Below are 18,346 nucleotides of genomic sequence, written 5' to 3'. Positions count from 1 at the left end.
TGATAATACAAGAGGGAAGGTTCGAGGACCTATATTGGAGAGAATAAGCATAATGGTGAAATTGGGGGATTCCACGCCAACTGGTCCCCAGCAATGAATGCTTGCCACAAAAGGATTTGGTGGTCAAAATGACTTGGTTAATAACATGTCAAAATGCCCTGATCGTAACTCATGATATCAATCACTGGATTGTCTAGTCCATCATATAAATGGAATATTTGCTTAGTTCAGCGTTAAAACACACACACAAATTTGTGAAACTCAGCGTTCAAAGATCACTACACACAATATTTGTATGAGGGGGACCAGAACTCACATGTACCCAGCGAATGGTCTTGCGGTGACAGTCCAAAGATCACTATCAGAGTTCATCTGGGATTCAAACTCATATATTTTGTGGAAGTTTAATTCAGCTTACACCACTCGGCCACCAACAGTGAGTGCGCGAGTTAAGTTTTACGCCGCACTCAGCAATATTCCAGCTATATGGCGACGGTCTGTAAATAATCAAGTCTGGACCCAACAATCTAGAGATCAACAGCATGAGCATCGACCTACACAATTGGGAACCGAGGACATGTGTCAACCAAGTCAGTGAGGCTGACCACCGGATCCCCTTAGTCGCTTCTTACGACAAACATGGGTTGCTGAAGATCAATTCTAACCTGGATCTTCACGGGTCTGGCGACCAATAGATGACGTCCAACTGATAAGTCTTGTTAAGATGACTCTGAGATTACAAAACCTGATTGATCCAAAATAGTCAAAATCAGGACCCGGTTGTATCAAACTTTAATGAAGCATTAACGTGCCATTAAACGTTCATTAACTAATGTATCATTAAATTCTGTTGTACTAACGTTTTAATGATGCTCTGTTGTCATTAGTGCGTCATTAACTTAATGAAGGTCCTGGGGTATCATTAGAGCATCATTAAACGTCCTGGAAAAGTGAACATTGCGCCAGAATTTTGTTTGCGCCGCACTGGATCTACCTACAGCTATAAAATTACACAGAAATGTAGAGTATTCAATGTACTATCTCATGGTATAAACTCAGTTTGAAACGTAGACATTGCTAAATGTTACGCCTAATTTTGTTTTGCGTTAAAAACAGTAAATTTCTCTGCTGTTTATCGTGCACTGATAAAAGTACTGTGCTACTATATTTTCAATTTGGCATCTTTACGGAAAGTGTGAGCGAACAAAATTCTACCTGATACCTGAATGACATAGGTATGTATTAAATTAGTTTGTGTGCTTATGTATAACGTTATACGCTCAATCTTAAAAGTGACTCGCAATATGTGTTGAAAATGGATTTTCCCCTATGACGTCAAATGGCTACATAAAGGTCACACGCTTATAAAGATAAGGGGGCCTCACTCCGGTATGCTTAATACTAAGTCATTGTAACTCAGATCACTTGGCGAGAATTTGCTGTGAATAAGGACACAATATTTTCGTGATGTTTTGTTCACAGAATTATCGAAAACAATGATACTCAAAACATTTGTGACAAAACGCGCACCTGGCCAATGATTATACGCCATTGTTTTGTCTATAACACAACATAAACAAATTCAATGAACAAGACATATCCTTTAAAAATGTGTGCATATATATTTCATGAAATAAATAAATCATTTTAATTTATTATGTCAGTTTTACTTAGGTTTAAAATACTAAATGTTGATAATGAAATTAGTTTCATGAAACCATATGTGAACGATACGCAAAGTATACATTAATAATACAAGTTTAATCCGCAGGGCAGTTTGATTGTGTTTACTCTTATTCAACCGACCTTCACCTCAAAGAAATTGCCACATACGTCCAACAATGTTGATGTATGACATCGCTACCGATGACCGATTTCTCATGAAATGGCGGCTTCATGGATATGGGTGCCCACGATTTTGCGAGGGAACCTTTGTCCATAAATGTATGATGTAAGTAATCGGAAACATTCTGACTATCTCCGTATGGTTGTTTTTTTTCATTGTTTTCATTGAAAACGTCAGAAATGCCGATAATTGCCTATGTCGTTCTCCATGATGTTGCGTCTCTCATGGCGACACGCTGCACAGAACTTTCGTGTGAATATATGAAATTTCAGTATTGTATCTGTTTTAAGTTTTCTAGTTCTTGCTACGATACTCTTTCCGTGCATATTCTAAAAATATTGAGCTCATGCATGCTACGAATAGACGAACTGATGTCTAAAAAATTGAGAAAATGCTGCACAGTATTTATTTTTGCTTTGTTTATATTTCTAGCAAGCGCTGTGTAATGAGCACAACGTCCCGTTTTCACACCCAATATGTTTCGTTTTTTCTTAGACACTTTGTTATAGTGACAAAGACCATTTGGAATTTGATTCTAAAATGTATGAGGAATTCAGCGATGCATTTGTCACAACTGAATATGAACTATACATGATGTAATAGGCGTCCTATGACTGGCCTTAGCGAAACTTGATTTTGTAAACACTATCCAATATGGCGGAAAGCTCACTTCGGCGTTCGTGTTCGTGTATATTCCAAAACATCCCAACCGATTCTAGGTTTATCGGCGACGTTTCAGAATTATTTAGACGTGTTTCTTCACAGCAGTCGAAATGTTTGTTTTTGTTTCGAGGTTTAGCCCCAAAGATGCCATTTTGACAGACGACGGAGAGTAACACTTACATGTTTACAGCGCGGAATTGTGGGGAAATATTAGGGGAATTCCCGGATTTAATGAAAATATTTACATTAGGACGTCATTAGATAATGATATGCTAATAAGTGTTTGATACAACCGTTTTTGATGATGCCATTAACTAATGATGCATTAAGGATTTAATGTATCATTAGGGTTTAATGTTGACATTAGTTAATGAAGCAATGATACAACCGGATCCTCAGGTCATTAAGTTCTGAAAGGGTCTAGTATTTACAATGACAATCTTGCTCTGGATCTACTAAGGAACTATTTCACACACTCCAATGCCTATTTAAGATCAGCATAAAGTAACGTGAAGACAATGAGTAGATGTTATATTTCAAAACAACCAATAGTGAAAAATAATAGCATGTACCTTGCATAGAACTTTGTCACAAAATAATTCACAAGTAAAATCCACAAGTTCTTACATTTCAAACGATTTCACAAACACAAAACATTTAAATACTATCACAAAGTAAAATATTCAAAATATTTTCAATACACAATATGAAGCATTGGACGATCCCACAAAATGTTTCCAGTAACTATGGTAACAACATGTCATAATGGCAAACAGCTGAACTATGATAACCTTCACACAAAGGTCAATATACAGTTAAAAGTAGCAGAAGAGACGAGTCGTTTATTATAGCAGGAGGGGTTGGTGGGGTAGCCTAGAGGTCAAAGCATTCGCTCGTCACGCTGAAGACCCGGGTTCAATTCCTCACGTGGGTACAGTGTGTGAACCCCATTTCTGGTGACCCTCACCATGATATCGCTGGAATATTGCTAAAACCGGAGTAAAAATATACTCACACACTCACTACAGGGAGGAGGGGCCTATCAATTTTTCTTATAATTTAATCACATTTTTTCCGTATTTTTGCATGCAGTGAGACCAGATCTGGAACCTTAACAAATCTGGAAATTGCTTTATCTTTGTAATTCATAACCTGAAGATTTCACTTGGACCGCTAGTAGAACATTTCATGTACATTCTTCTGTGAGTGTCTTCATGGCGGCTACTTGCATCATCAACATATAATATTTTATTCCAATACCTAGGGATGCCACCATACATCGATGCATCAATACTTTTTCTAAGAATATACAATTATCGATACATTCAAATCTGTATCGATATTTAGTGTTGAAGGTATCGGTTTAAATATGTTGGTGTATCGTTTACATTTTGCAGTTGTATCATGTTTTTCGATGTTATGAGAGTTATAAATGATTATTTTTCATGCACAAAGATGGGAAATTAGAACTTTTTAATCTCTGAGAATCAAAATTGTTGATCTTTTCATAGACAATTATATAATATGAAACATTAATGTTCAAAATGTAACAAAATTTACGCAACAATGCCGCGAAAATATGTATCGTGATACGTATCAAATCGTGACATGGGTATCGTGATACGTATCGATTCATGGAACTTATGTACTGCGACATCCCTACCAATACCTTAGATGGTCTCACAGTCCCTGAAACACATCATTTTCCCTTCTGTTGTTTCTCCAACACTAAATCTGTAAATGAAGCAAGTCTAGATTTCCTCAGGTTCAGTTTCTGAATCTCCTTTCTTAACGGCTCCTTTTCTGTTTTAAAGAAAGGAACTGTTTGTTGTTATCAAGATTATATACATATAGAGACTAAGCCTTATCCTGTCCAACAACTCTCTTCAGGGAGATCTGACATCTGGTGAGGTTTCTTATCAGCCAGTTAAAATATATGCACCTGTTTCTTGGTATCAGAGCCTTTGAGGCACCGTTACACTTGAAGCTATATTCTATGGAGGAATTATTAGATCTTCACACAGTAGAAACATGTCAGCACCAGGATCAGTGAGTGAGTGAGTTGAGTTTTAGTCCACTTTTAGCAATATTCCAGCAATATCACGGCTGGGGACACCAGAAATGGGCTTCACACATTGTACCCATGTGGGGAATTGAACCCGGGTCTTCGGCGTGACGAGCGAGCACTTTAACCACTAGGCTACCCGACCACCCCACATCAGGATCAGAGAGAAGAAGTAAGGTTTTATCCCAGCTTATTTCGGAGTGATATCCGTCCAACACAAATATACTATTTAATAAAGTCAAAGTCATCGACTTTAACACATATCATAACAAATCTTTGGACCCATCAATACTGTTTGTACAAATCTAAAACATATTCTAAAAATGTCGCACAGAAAAATCATATTAAGTCTAACATAAAAAATCAAAAAATCTAAAAATATTTGTACATTATCATTAACATCATAAAGCCATATTTGGAAATACAATTGTCAGCACAAAATTATGACTTCATCCAAACGCCTTTTCATTCTCTCAATCATAGGTAAACATTTAAATTACTCAACTCAAAACAGTTTTGAAATGTTGAAGAGCTGTTGTCAACTGAAAAAAATGAAATAAAACAAACAGCTTCCTCCCATACTGTCAAAGTACATTACATTCGTAACATAAACCATAGCAGCTTATAAATAACATGTCTGATCTTGTCAGACCAATTGTCAATACATCCTTGTTACACATCCTTGAAAACATGGCCGCTTGGTCAGTGTAAGTAATGTAATGGAAAGCGGCCATTTATAACCCATGGACATTGAATAATCTCAGCTCCAAGCAAGAGACAATGCATACGCAGCCACAAGTCTACTCCTGTGAGAAAGCTGAGAGTTTATTTGTCTGAGCACTATTAAACTGTCACTGGAACCTGGTCTTCGCTTGATCTGTTGCCGTAGTAACCCTCAATCTGGATCTATATTTTCATTAGGTATGGTACCAATACACCAGGAGGCAAATATTACACGCTTCACGCTTATAACGAAGTATATAAATATGTATTCATGAATACTTTATATTTAATTTCAATTTTCACTTTTATATATATTAGACAAGTTCCAAGTAAAAGACACTGTTTTAAAGAATAATCATTAGTGTCGGGAATTGTTTGAAATGTCACAATTGATGATTGGTTCATTACCAAGGAGCAATCATCGAAAGAAATTGGTTAGCTTCATTTTTTCAGATTTTCCTATTCAGGTTGTTATTACAGATAAGTATAACGTGGTTCTTTGTTGTTTTTTGGATTTTCAGAAACTGCACAAATTGCATTTGCATTTGCAAACTTCACATTCAAGGTAAAATGATGCAACTTGCCACTTTAATGTGATGACTAATATATCATGAACATAAACCTCCTGAACACATTTTCAGGCCCTGACAACTTCTAAGATATGTTCCATCGTCAAGTGTTTCAATCACTTAAACAGTAGTTCCAAAATCGTTTGTGTTCAATTATGAGAAAATATGATCGATTGCCTGGTTGTTTGGTGACTGCGACCATTCTTCGAATATTTCAATCAATCGGAACACCATGAATAATCATAAATATGCCATTCTAGTGACCACAGACATTGAACTGAATTCATGAAGGGATATGGTTAGATTCACTAAATGCTTGAGTGAATCGTAAAAGGGCTCGTATTCACAATGATGAGGTTGAAACACAGTGTATACAAACCTGTGAAGTGGACAGTCATATGTCTTCATGGATGATGGTGGAACACTGTGAAGTATTGACAATGTGGTAGACCAAATATCCTTCCTAATCTTGCCTGGGGCAAGGTTGCAAAATATACAAGATTTGTTTATCGTTCACAATATCTGCGGCCAAATGACCATGGCAGTTATGTTAATGCATTGTCCAGGCAAATGTTCAGTTTGTTCTCATAGTTTGTACATCTTTGTTTGGATCAGCCACACACTTGAAGCTATGTACAGTGAGACTAATCTCATTACGTTAACCACAATTACAAACAAACAAAATCATCTCCTTCAAGACACTGAAGGGATGATGAGTTGGGGCAAAATTTCATCATCTAGACCATTCTGGTTATACCACCAACGCCTTCTAGACCATTCTGGTAAAACTACCAGCGCTATTAAACCATTCTGATGATACTACTAATGCCTTTTAGACCATTCTGATGATACTATAAACACCTTCTAGACCATTCTGATGATACTATAAACGCTTTCTAGACCATTCTGATGATACTATAAACACCTTCTAGACCATTCTGATGATACTATAAACGCTTTCTAGACCATTCTGATGATACTATAAACACCTTCTAGACCATTCTGATGATACTATAAACGCTTTCTAGACCATTCTGATGATACTATAAACACCTTCTAGACCATTCTGATGATACTATAAACGCTTTCTAGACCATTCTGATGATACTATAAACACCTTCTAGACCATTCTGATGATACTATAAACACCTTCTAGACCATTCTGATGATACTATAAATGCCTTCTAGACCATTCTGATGATACTCCAAATACCATCTACATCATTCTGATGATACTATAAACACCTTCTAGACCATTCTGATGATATTATAAACACCTTCTAGACCATTCTGTGAAAGAACAAATAACATTCTTTAAAAGTAATTTGTCCTGAGAACAACTGTGTCCAGATGAACATAATATAAAGGTTTCATTGTGTCTTTTGGCTACGAACTGAAGATTAGTCCAAGTCTATCGGTTGTGGAGAAGGGATTTTGTCTGGGGTATCTGGTTCTTCCTCCGATTCTGATACCGATTCTTCAGATGGAGACAACAGCTGCAGTATTCTGTCCATCTTGCTGTTCAGCCTGGCTTCCATGTCTGACATCTGATTCTGTACCTGCGTGAGGATCCGTTCTTCGGCTGAATGGATCCGTTTTGATACTTCCTCCAGGACAGCAGGGTCCACTTGGTTCTGTGCTGGAACTTCACTGAAACAGAATAACTATGCATTTAGTTTTACGCCGCTTTTAGCAATATTTCATCAATATCACGGCTAGGGACACAGCAACGGAAGTCACACATTGTACCCATGTGGGGAATCGAACCCGGGTCTACAACGTGACGAGTGAACGATTTAACCACTATCCCACCACCCTAACAGAAAAAATTAACTTGATAAAACATTGATCATGTCGATAGAGTGAGATAAAAACTTAATGTTTCATGTTCCGTTCATGACTGTTTAACTTATACGCAGCTTTATGCATGCATGCACGTGCACATGTCTGCTTAAACTTGTCCAAATTAATTACTACTTTCATAAATCTATAATGTCTATAGGTAAGAAAACACATGGCATCAATTACAAACATTCTCACATCTGGGTGAACATTCTATCGACACAGACAATCTTTTGTTTGTTTGTTGTTTAAACCTCTACTCAGCAGTATTCCAGCTATATGGTGGCGGTCTGTAAATAATCAAGTCTGACCAGACAATCCAGCAGTCAACAGCATCAACCTACCCAGTAAGGATATAATGACATACAGCGGGTCGGATTAGGATGAAGAAATGCATTCACGACATTGCTGTTTATTAAAATGGAGCAGTTCATCGGTGCAGGCATGAGAAGTAGAGAGCTACTGTCTTTCCCTTAACAATAGACCGGTTCACATATTGATGCGCGTCACCTGCTTTAATGAAAGATGAGTGTATGGTTTAAAATAAGACCTAGATGTAGTGTTAAGAAATAGAACACTTATAGCAAAACTGATCTGGTGAGTTAATATGTGGAAATAGTTCTTTACTAACTGCCTGGCAAAAGAAAGCCATACGACTTTGGCTGAATATGAAAGAAATAAGAGTGTGAAATCTAAAAAAAACAAAACAAAACAAAACAAAACAAAACATTTTCACATCTGGGTGAACATTCTATCGACACAGACAATCTTTTGTTTGTTTGTTGTTTAAACCTCTATTCAGCAGTATTCCAGCTATATGGCGGCGGTCTGTAAATAATCGAATCTGGACCAGACAGTCCAGTGATCAACAGCATCGACCTTCCAGTAAGGATATAATGACATACAGCAGGGGCAGATACAGATTTTTTAGAAGTGTGTGTTCGTGCGTGCGCATGGGGGTTGCACACTTCATTTTCACGAGAGTTTCATAATAAACTTTCAGGAAAAAAGGGGGGGTTCACACCCCTGCACCCCACCCCCACCTGTGGATTCGCCTATGATACCGTTATATTTTTGGATCGATTTTTTAACTGAATCACTGGTTGGTTGGAGCAAAACATGTGCACACAGCTGATTGCTATTTCTGGCTTAGTTGAATAACAGGTAGCATAACAGGAAAACCAATTGAATGATCATGTCTAGTGATGTTTGATTGCAAGTTTCCCATTTTCATTTACAAAGTTTGGTTGTTCACCTCCAACGATACGAGATAGTTTTGAGCTGGCACAATACACATAGTAGTTATGCAATGTTCATGGAAAATATGATTTTACTAGGCCTTTATTCCATGTCACATACAATGCAGGTGTCTCATAAGGTGGGAGGTCATCCTTGGACCCCAAGACCTGCGTTATGGCAAGAGATGACTGTATGTCAACCAAGTCAGCGAGCTTGACCACCCAATACCATTAGTCATCTGTTATGACAAGCATGAGTCGCTGAAGACCTGGAAGACCCAATTCTAACCCGGATCTTCATAAGTGACACAGGCAATCTGAGTGAGTGAGTGAGTTAATTAATTTAACGTCACATCGGCAATATTTCCGCCATATCGTGACGAGAACATGTTTGACATTGAAATGGGACAGAGTTAGAAAAACAACTTAGTTTACTACCCGACTTACAGACAGATGTGACACATTGGTTGTTGATGTTTAATAAGATGTGCCGTTGAGATTGACGCCCAATGATCGAGGGAAAAAATACCATCACCTTGAGCATGCACTAGTGTGTGGATATGTGCGCTATATAAATATCCAATAATAATAATAAAAATAATAATACCACACTGGTGAATACCAGCAACATGAGTATCGTATTGACAAACCAAGGTTCTTAAACAAAACAAAACTTAGATCTGTATGCTTGACCGCTGAATCCTGGTGCAACTAAGAGACGCAACTTTGCATTGCAAATTGCAGCAGTATTTCAACGTACATCTGGTGAACCAATAAAGTTGTATTTTTACAGTATTTTTCAGTTTGCCTAGTCAACAAAACTTGTCTGTTTTAATAGTCATCTCAGTAATCACCATGGCCATGCTGATGGTAAACAGTGGTAGTCCACAAGGATATGTTGCTGGTCCTTCCTGAAAATCACTAGTCTCAGACTAGCTGACCATACGTCAGATGACAAGGATGTTCACATGCAACTATTTATACAATTCTTCAAAGACATTTAGAAGTTGGTGTAGTAATACAGGACAAATCTTATGGATAACAACTTCTTGATTTATTTTTCACAACGTTTCTGAAGAAACCTGAAGAAGGGGCAAGAACTAGCCCAGAAGCGTTGTGAAAAATAAATCAAGAAGTTGTTATCCATAAGATTTGTCCTGTATAACTATTTATTCATAATATAATTCAGGTTTATCGTCATAACACAACATACAAACCTCTTGGAAATTATCTCAGGGTTTGCTTTTTCAGTGTGCCGCAGTTTCGACACCCTCCCGCAGACTGACTGTAGAAACTTGTACATGTCCTCGCTGTGTAAACTGTCTCCGTTCTGACTCATGGACATGTGGGTCAACAGATTCCCGGCCAAATCACTAGGATTGTTTACACCATTGTCCCCCCTCGGCACGGAGGGAGGATTGTTTGGCACGCTACTGTTCATCTTGGAAAACATGGACAACAGTCCAGCCATGCCAGATAATGACGATTCTTTGTCAGGTGGCAATGTGCTCTCAGAGATCATGGTTCGAACATTGTCTAGTGCACCCCGCTGATTCTGAAATTGACAGTGATATGTTCATTACTATTTAACCCACAACTCCTGTCATATACTACCCATCAAAAGTTTAGACTCACTTAAAGCACTCACTATATGTTATGGATATATATATGGTTACATCGAAGATGAATTTCTCCACTAACTTGGGGGAACCAACTGCAAACTTTGTGCAGATGAATTGAACGAGGATCATGCATCAAATTGCTGAAAAGCATGTGCAAATATTGTGCATGTGAACAGATGCGTTTTGGTGTAAAGTTTTGTTAAGAATTTGCCAATTTTCTCTGAGTTTCATCATTTATTGAACTCATAACGATAATCTTTTCAATGTTATGAATTTGTTTTACAATACATCAGTTCATGTGTAAACAGTACCTTTAAACAGTATGGGATATTTAGCAAAATCTAGTTCAGAACAGTTGCCTCGTCCAATCAAGCGCCAAGGCGGCTACTATTTAGGTTCAGCGGGACTTACAAAAGCGGATTTTCTCGTTCGGTCATGCCATGTTGAATTGACAATGAGTAATAGCAAATGTGTTGATGAATCTGATCATATATGATATATTCACATGATCTAATGTGTTATTCCATATATTTAAAGTATGTAGGGAATTGCTAGCTTTTCATCAAAATGACTCTTTTTGATCAGGACTTTTTGCTCACAACAGTCAACATGATCAAGTAATATTTAGGTGAGGCCAGACCAATTTTATTTCTTGTTTTACGGTTCGCCCGGGTCGTAATTTTTCAAGAATAAGAAAAAAATAAAAATATACTTTCCCCACTCAAAAAATATAATCCTAATGTTAAGATATACAGGAGCAAGACTTGAGCCGTAACTGTCCTTTAACATGTTTAAACTGAATTATCTAACAATATTTGCTTCAAACACCTCAGCAAGTGTGAACTTGAAAAACAATGCCTTGGAAAAACTCATGGGTTTTGCTTTGACTGGTGACTTTTATTTTTATCCCTCCTGCCTGAGGACAAAAATTCATAAAACAAGAAATAACATTGGTCTGGCCTGATTGATAAATGTGCTTGGTTCAGTCACACATGAATGGTAACCTAGCCCTGGAAAATGCATTTTATATGCTGAATTACTGAAAGCGAGATGTTGTAGTGAGTGAGCTGGTTAAACATAGCTGGGAATCATCGTTAACTACATTTATAAGAAAGTTGTTTATAACTAACCGAGGGTTTAAAGAACTGGGTATATTTTTGTTCCAGCAGTCTAAAGTAAACTTAGACAGTATTATTCGTTACACTGCTATATTGAGTCTAACAAACCCTAGTAGAAGGTCGCGTCTGCTAACCTTTTCAATTGACCAATCAGAACACAGCTTACCAAATCGTGAAAGTTGACATTTGCACATACCTATTGAACTTTTACCTCGAAAAAGTTTGTACCCAAACGATTCCAAATGCTATTTTCCGTACGATCGCTTCCGAGTGATGCACATGGAGCATGCCACAACAGTGAGTAAACAGTTGCTGAAAATAGCGGTTTTGTCAATATTCAAGGATGTCAGCTTGCGGAAATATTAGCCAATGGTAACCATGTCATGAGAAAGCCCTAAGAGTATATACTGCAGGTATCTGTGTTTGATGCAGGTTTTTGTTTGGTGAGAGATCAGTGTCAGTGACTGGGGAATTTTGTAAGTCCCACCGAACCCTAAACAGTAGCTGTTGTCTGATTGGTTAAAATCCGTTTGTCTGTCTCGCATTTGATTGGACAGTCATAGGTAGGTCAAAGGTTAGCTGATGCGACCTTCTACTAGTGAGTGAGTGAGTGAGTTAGGTTTTACGCCACACTCAGCAATATTCCAGCTATATGGTGGTGGTCTGTAAAAAATCGAGTCTGGGCCAGACAATCCAGTGATCAACAGCATGAGCATCAATCTGGGCAATTGGGAACCGATGACATGTGTCAATCAAGTCAGCGAGCCTGAACACCCGATCCCGTTAGTCGCCTCTTACAACAAGCATGGGTTACTGAAGATCAATATTCTAGCCAGGACCTTCATGGGTAACCTTCTACTAGGGTTTGTTACACTCAGTATAGCAGGGTAACGAATAATACTGAGCCTAAGTTTACTTAGACTGTTTGTTCCAGCTACTTGGTTATATCTAAGTTGATGAAATGGGGATGATGAACTACAGTTACAACAAATGTAAATTTGAGTTCATTCTAACCTAAGTTTTACTGTATTTCAGAATTATTACTGATGCCAGTGTTCGAAATAGCTGGCCACTCTAGCGATCGAGATGGGCTTTGTGCTTGGTGTGAAAACATTAACAGTTTCTTGACGATGCCGATTGTTTGCAGTGAAACCCACAAGACGCTGACAGTACAGGCCTCCAGAAGCCTGAAATTCTACTTGTCTTCAGCAATGTTCAGGACACCTTTCAAGATCAGGCCTGACTAATGTTTTTTAAAGGCACAATGTCACGCTTTTTGGACAATCCTTTGGCCAATATTCTATAGATTGGGGGCATATGCCCTCACTTTAGTTTCCTATTGCAGCAATATAAGACTTATTATCCCTTATACACTTGCCTGAAATCAAGAATTGAAACTTTGAGGCAAACAACTTCCAAACAGAAACACATGCCATATATGGAATGTAAACAATTGCTCCATGCATCGAAAATTGTGGCATGTGGTGCTGTCACTGTTGGCCGAACTGGTTTCAATCACAAGTTGTGCGTAGGATATTTATAACGAGCGCTCTTAGGGACATAACTCTATGGAGTTTGCTTGAAATAATCTTCGGCCAGCAGAGGGCGCGAGAGTCGATTTAATTCATTCGAACTTTTTAATATTGTAATCTAAATACATATTTTTTTGTGGCATTAATTATATGGTACCTTCACTGAGGGCTGATAGGTAGCATCATTGAGAGAAATGCATTACTAATTTTTTAAAAATTGAGGTGTCACATTGTGCCGTTAAGCCAAGCCAAGCAAGGATGAAATGGTAGAAAATGTGTCTTCAACCAATGGTAGATGAGACAGAAGCAGCTGTGTAGCTGAATTCTGTAACTAACTGCTATGGGTTTGAGCAAATTGAATGTGCTATATGAGCCTCTGGGCAATTGGGAACCGATGACATGTGTCAATCAAGTCAGCGAGCCTGAACACCCGATCCCGTTAGTCGCCTCTTACAACAAGCATGGGTTACTGAAGATCAATATTCTAGCCAGGACCTTCATGGGTAACCTTCTACTAGGGTTTGTTACACTCAGTATAGCAGGGTAAAGAATAATACTGAGCCTAAGTTTACTTAGACTGTTTGTTCAAGCTACTCGGTTATACCTAAGTTGATGAAATGGGGATGATGAACTACAGTTACAACAAATGTAAATTTGAGTTCATTCTAACCTAAGTTTTACTGTATTTCAGAATTATTACTGATGCCAGTGTTCGAAATAGTTGGCCACTCTAACGTCCGAGATGGGCTTTGTGCTTGGTGTGAAAACATTAACAGTTTCTTGACGATGCAGTTTGTTTGCAGTGAAACCCACAAGATGCTGACAGTACAGGCCTCCAGAAGCCTGAAATTCTACTTGTCTTCAGCAATGTTCAGGACACCTTTCAAGATCAGGCCTGACTAATGTTTTTCAAAGGCACAATGTCACGCTTTTTCGACAATACTTTGGCCAATATTCTATATATTGGGGGCATATGCCCTCACTTTAGTTTCCTATTGCAGCAATATAAGACTTATTATCCCTTAAGACTTGCCTGAAATCAAGAATTGAAACTTTGAGGCAAACAGCTTCCAAACAGAAACACATGCCATATATGGAATGTAAACAATTGCTCCGTGCATCTAAAACTGTGGCATGCGGTGCTGTCACTGTTGGCCGAACTGGTTTCAATCACAAGTTGTGCGTAGGATATTTATAACGAGAGCTCTTAGGGACATAACTCTATGGAGTTTGCTTGAAAAAATCTTCGGCCAGCAGAGGGCGCGAGAGTCGATTTAATTCATTCGAACTTTTTAATTTAATATTGTTATCTAAATACATATTTTTTTGTGGCATTAATTATATGGTACCTTCACTGAGGGCTGATAGGTAGCATCATTGAGAGAAATGCATTACGTATTTTTTAAAAATTGAGGTGTCACATTGTGCCGTTAAACCAAGCCAAGCAAGGATGAAATGGTAGAAAACGTGTCTTCAACCAATGGTAGATGAGACAGAAGCAGCTGTGTAGCTGAATTCTGTAACTAACTGCTAAGGGTTTGAGCAAATTGAATGTGCTAAATGAGCCTTCGTAATTTTTAATATTCAATATCTCATCTTGTTCTAAATTAATTTAGAGAGATCCTTAAAGGTCCCCAGCTGTGATATTGCTGGAATATTGCTAAAAGTGGCATAAAACCATACTCACTCACAAGTTGGTTATAATTAAAAACACTGTCTAATGCTTTTACAATTCTTTTTCACTTATTACATTTTGATACTGTTCCATGGTGTCCAGCAGAGACTTTGCGTTATCCGAGACTTTATCTCCAAGTTCTTTCACATGATTCCTCAGTTTACCAATGTCCATTTGAGAGGAACTGTTCTGTGACGCCATCTGGATAAGAGTTATCTGTAGACGCTTGATCAGGAATGATGTTCTATCTTTCAGTGATAGGAACTGCAACATGTAGAATAAAAAAATAGCAAATCTTTCATTACTTTCACTTAATCTTATGTTCTTCCATATTAATAGTGAAAATGTGAAATCAGGAGGATATCTGAATATTTGAACAGAATTGATCAAATTTATGCATATTCACACCAAAATGTCATTCACATAAGCATGTCCAGACCCTGGCTTTGTCCACACCATCTAGAAGTAGCTGCATCATCAGCTGTCTGTCCTAATGTATTCTTATTTTATCACCTATCCTTTCATTTTTTTCATTTTATCAGATCACAGATTCCAGAATTTCTGCCATCAGAAGAATTATTTATGGTTGAAAGACTAAAAAGAAATTTGATTATTCATTTTACCATTTCTTTTACAAAAATGACAATAACTTCTTGATAAATTGCTCTAAAATTGAATCAATGGCTTTTTCAAAGTCTTAATTAAAGTAATCTGGGGTTGTATATTCACTTAGTTTTAAGTGATGCCCTTTCACTGATACATGTACATCTGTCAGGATGAAATCTAGATTTGTTTCATTTCATGAATAAAACATTCCAGTGTTGATTTAATACAGTCTGATATCAATAATATACAAGTTCTAGCAATATATGCAGCAACAACTCTTTTCATTGCATATATCATTCCATTTTTCTTATGGAAATTTTGAACAAAGTCTGTGCTGAAAAGTTTCAGTCTAATGAGCTTGAACCTGTATTTTGGTATTATTTTCAATACACTTTAGTCTTGGCCTATGGACAAGCATAAACCAGAACAAATTTGACTAGGCTTTGGACTAGTGCCTAAACATGCTAAAGTCACAGACTCTTAATGTATCATTCTTATATTTCTCAATATCCAAAATGTAACATCATTTCACTCACTGGAAGAGGTACCTACAGTGTTACATTATATCCTCAATTCTCATGAATATTTGTAATGTCCACATCTTTAAATCCTAAGCAATATTTTGATAAATGGGATGAAAATATACGTGACATTGGTGACAGTTACCTTAAAAGTAAGGCATTTTGTTGGTTCTTCTGTAGACAAACTTGAAATATAATAGCGAGTATCATCTTCAGAATTGGGAACTGACTTTCCTCGGATTGTAAGCATGTACCCCTCAGTTTGTCCATAGACCTCCATGTTCCGAGATTCACTGACAATCTGTACTGCTGTTATTCCAACATGGTACACAGACTTGCAACGGACTGTTAAGTGACAGTTGCTGCTCTCATTTTCTGCACCTTTGTAAATTTCCAGCTTACTTGGGAAAGAAAGCGATTCAAGGCTGAAACAAAGGAAATGTAGAAAAGGTTGGCATTTATCTCTTACTTGGAGAAGAAAAAAACATAATAATATCACGTAATCACTAATGAACACTCCTTGACCATGTTGACAGTGGAAACTATTTACTTACCCATTAGTCCAGCATATAACTAGACTAGACGATTTTGCACTATACCAAGGTGTGCTCGAATGTAGGCCTTGGCTGGAATACGAGTTTAATCATATGAACTACTTACCCATCAACATTTTGTTTCTCGTCACTTTCTTGAAAATAATCAATGATGGTGTTCGGATCCCTATCACAATCCCAATCAAACTGGATGTCGCAATATTCGGCCATTGATGAATATCTCATTCATAAAAAATGTCAAAATGTCTTTAAATACTGAAATAGTTCCCGAAGAACAAGCTCGCTGTAAGTCGCTCTGAATGTCCAAACAAGGAAACCACGTTCAACGTTAAGAACAGATGACGGTCAGATTGAAGATTCTAAACACAACTTTGAATCACGATGCTACGATTTTCACATACAATCATTCTTTAACCATACAAATAGAGATTGCACAGGTAAATACGCCTCACAATTCTTATCCGGAAGTTGACACCATTTTCTAACTCTGTTTCTGAAGAGCATTGAAATAGGGACCTTTCATTGCTGAGAGTTATTATCTGATATAAATATTATATTTTGGGTAATGCTATGAACTTGCGATGTAACAATTAAAACCTTTTGTATAAATTAGCAATTTTGTTTATTTTAATAGTTTACTTTTGGAGACTGAAATAATTTATTTTTATGTTTGTTTTTACACACTGAGTACTCCCATAGCAGACAAAATGTCGAAAGAAAATGTGCCCCGGAGTCAGGCTCAAAAGTTAAAGAATTGTTCAAAATACGCGATCCTGGTGCTCGCAGACTGGATTCAACTTCAGTATTCAGGGCTGTAAACTTTGAGCTATATGCGCGTCCTGTAAGTAAACAGAGTATTTCAAGGAAATTTCGACCATTAGTTTGGATATCCATGTCAGTATTTCAATTTTCATCACATGGACTGATTCAAGGATTGAACACGTTTATTACGTTTCTCGGCAGCAACTAATTATAACCAAAATGAATACCTTTCACTTGTAAGTTAACGCAGTACTTAATGGAAATTTCAAATTTCGACATTACATATTTCATCATATGCATTGATTCAATGGGAACATGAATGAAAAGGGCCAATTGAAAAAGTCAAAAGGGCCAAGGGAAAGTCAAAAGGGCCAAGGGAAAGTCAAAAGGGCCAAACTTTTAGAAAATAATAAGATTAGAAGAAATTCATTACATGTTCAGATGTTTGATGGGCATTTAGAAGTTGGAAGGTAACATAACAACGTATGGTATGGATTTACAACTTCTTTAATAATTACTACACGACGCTTCTGGGCTATTTCTTGTCCCTTCATCAGATGAATAGTTCTAATCCTAAACATCTCAGAGCATCTCAGTGTTGTTTACTTAAAACATCTCAGAGTGGTTAAGTGTTTATTTTATGAGTATAGTCAACCATACAACTGTCTATTTAATGATTACTAGAGGTTTAACAGAGGGTGCTCGATAGGCCAATCATCCATGATTATGTTTACATTAAGTTTTAATCGATTGCATGCGATGGTAGCGTAGCGATCAGCAAAGCAGGTGGGTGGGGTGCACCGAAGTGTCCGGCCTTGTCATGATGTATTGTACTGAGAAGCACTTCGAGTCGGGGGTCATCTCAAAAACAATATTTTTTTAATCATTGATCCTCGCAAAGACACGAGGGCCTGTGGCATGTACTAGATTTGGTAGAAATCTCTGTTGGTACACATTGTCCAGTTCCCATTCCATCTTGTATGACATTTATATAGCTGTTTAATTATAAG

General features: G+C 37.4%; 1 protein-coding gene across 1 annotated transcript; it reads right to left on the bottom strand.

The window, feature by feature from the left end:
- Positions 1-7,107: 7,107 nt before the first annotated feature.
- LOC124261125 lies at positions 7,108-17,048 on the bottom strand. Its single transcript, XM_046695451.1, has 5 exons — positions 16,681-17,048; positions 16,166-16,445; positions 14,969-15,157; positions 10,164-10,501; positions 7,108-7,516 (listed from the first exon to the last, which is right to left on the bottom strand). The coding sequence occupies exons 1-5, from the start codon at positions 16,797-16,799 to the stop codon at positions 7,267-7,269; spliced, it is 1,176 nt and encodes a 391-aa protein (XP_046551407.1). The 5' UTR covers positions 16,800-17,048; the 3' UTR covers positions 7,108-7,266.
- Between the last annotated feature and the right edge of the window lie 1,298 nt (positions 17,049-18,346).

Source organism: Haliotis rubra, unplaced genomic scaffold (assembly GCF_003918875.1).
Source record: "Haliotis rubra isolate DU_JTF1 unplaced genomic scaffold, ASM391887v1 Scf79, whole genome shotgun sequence".
Classification (NCBI taxonomy): Eukaryota; Metazoa; Mollusca; class Gastropoda; order Lepetellida; family Haliotidae; genus Haliotis; species Haliotis rubra.
Note: the sequence above shows the minus strand (reverse complement) of the source record. Positions and strands in the feature narration are given on the sequence as shown.

Bases quoted from the DNA above. Each gene is read 5' to 3' on its own strand.
- LOC124261125 (XM_046695451.1), bottom strand. From the start codon at position 16,799: ATGAGATATTCATCAATGGCCGAATATTGCGACATCCAGTTTGATTGG. The intron at 15,158-16,165 runs GTAACTGTCACC...TACATGTTGCAG, and splicing joins CAAAATGCCTTACTTTTAAG to TTCCTATCACTGAAAGATAG. The intron at 7,517-10,163 runs GTTTGTATGTTG...ATTCTGTTTCAG, and splicing joins CCTGAGATAATTTCCAAGAG to TGAAGTTCCAGCACAGAACC.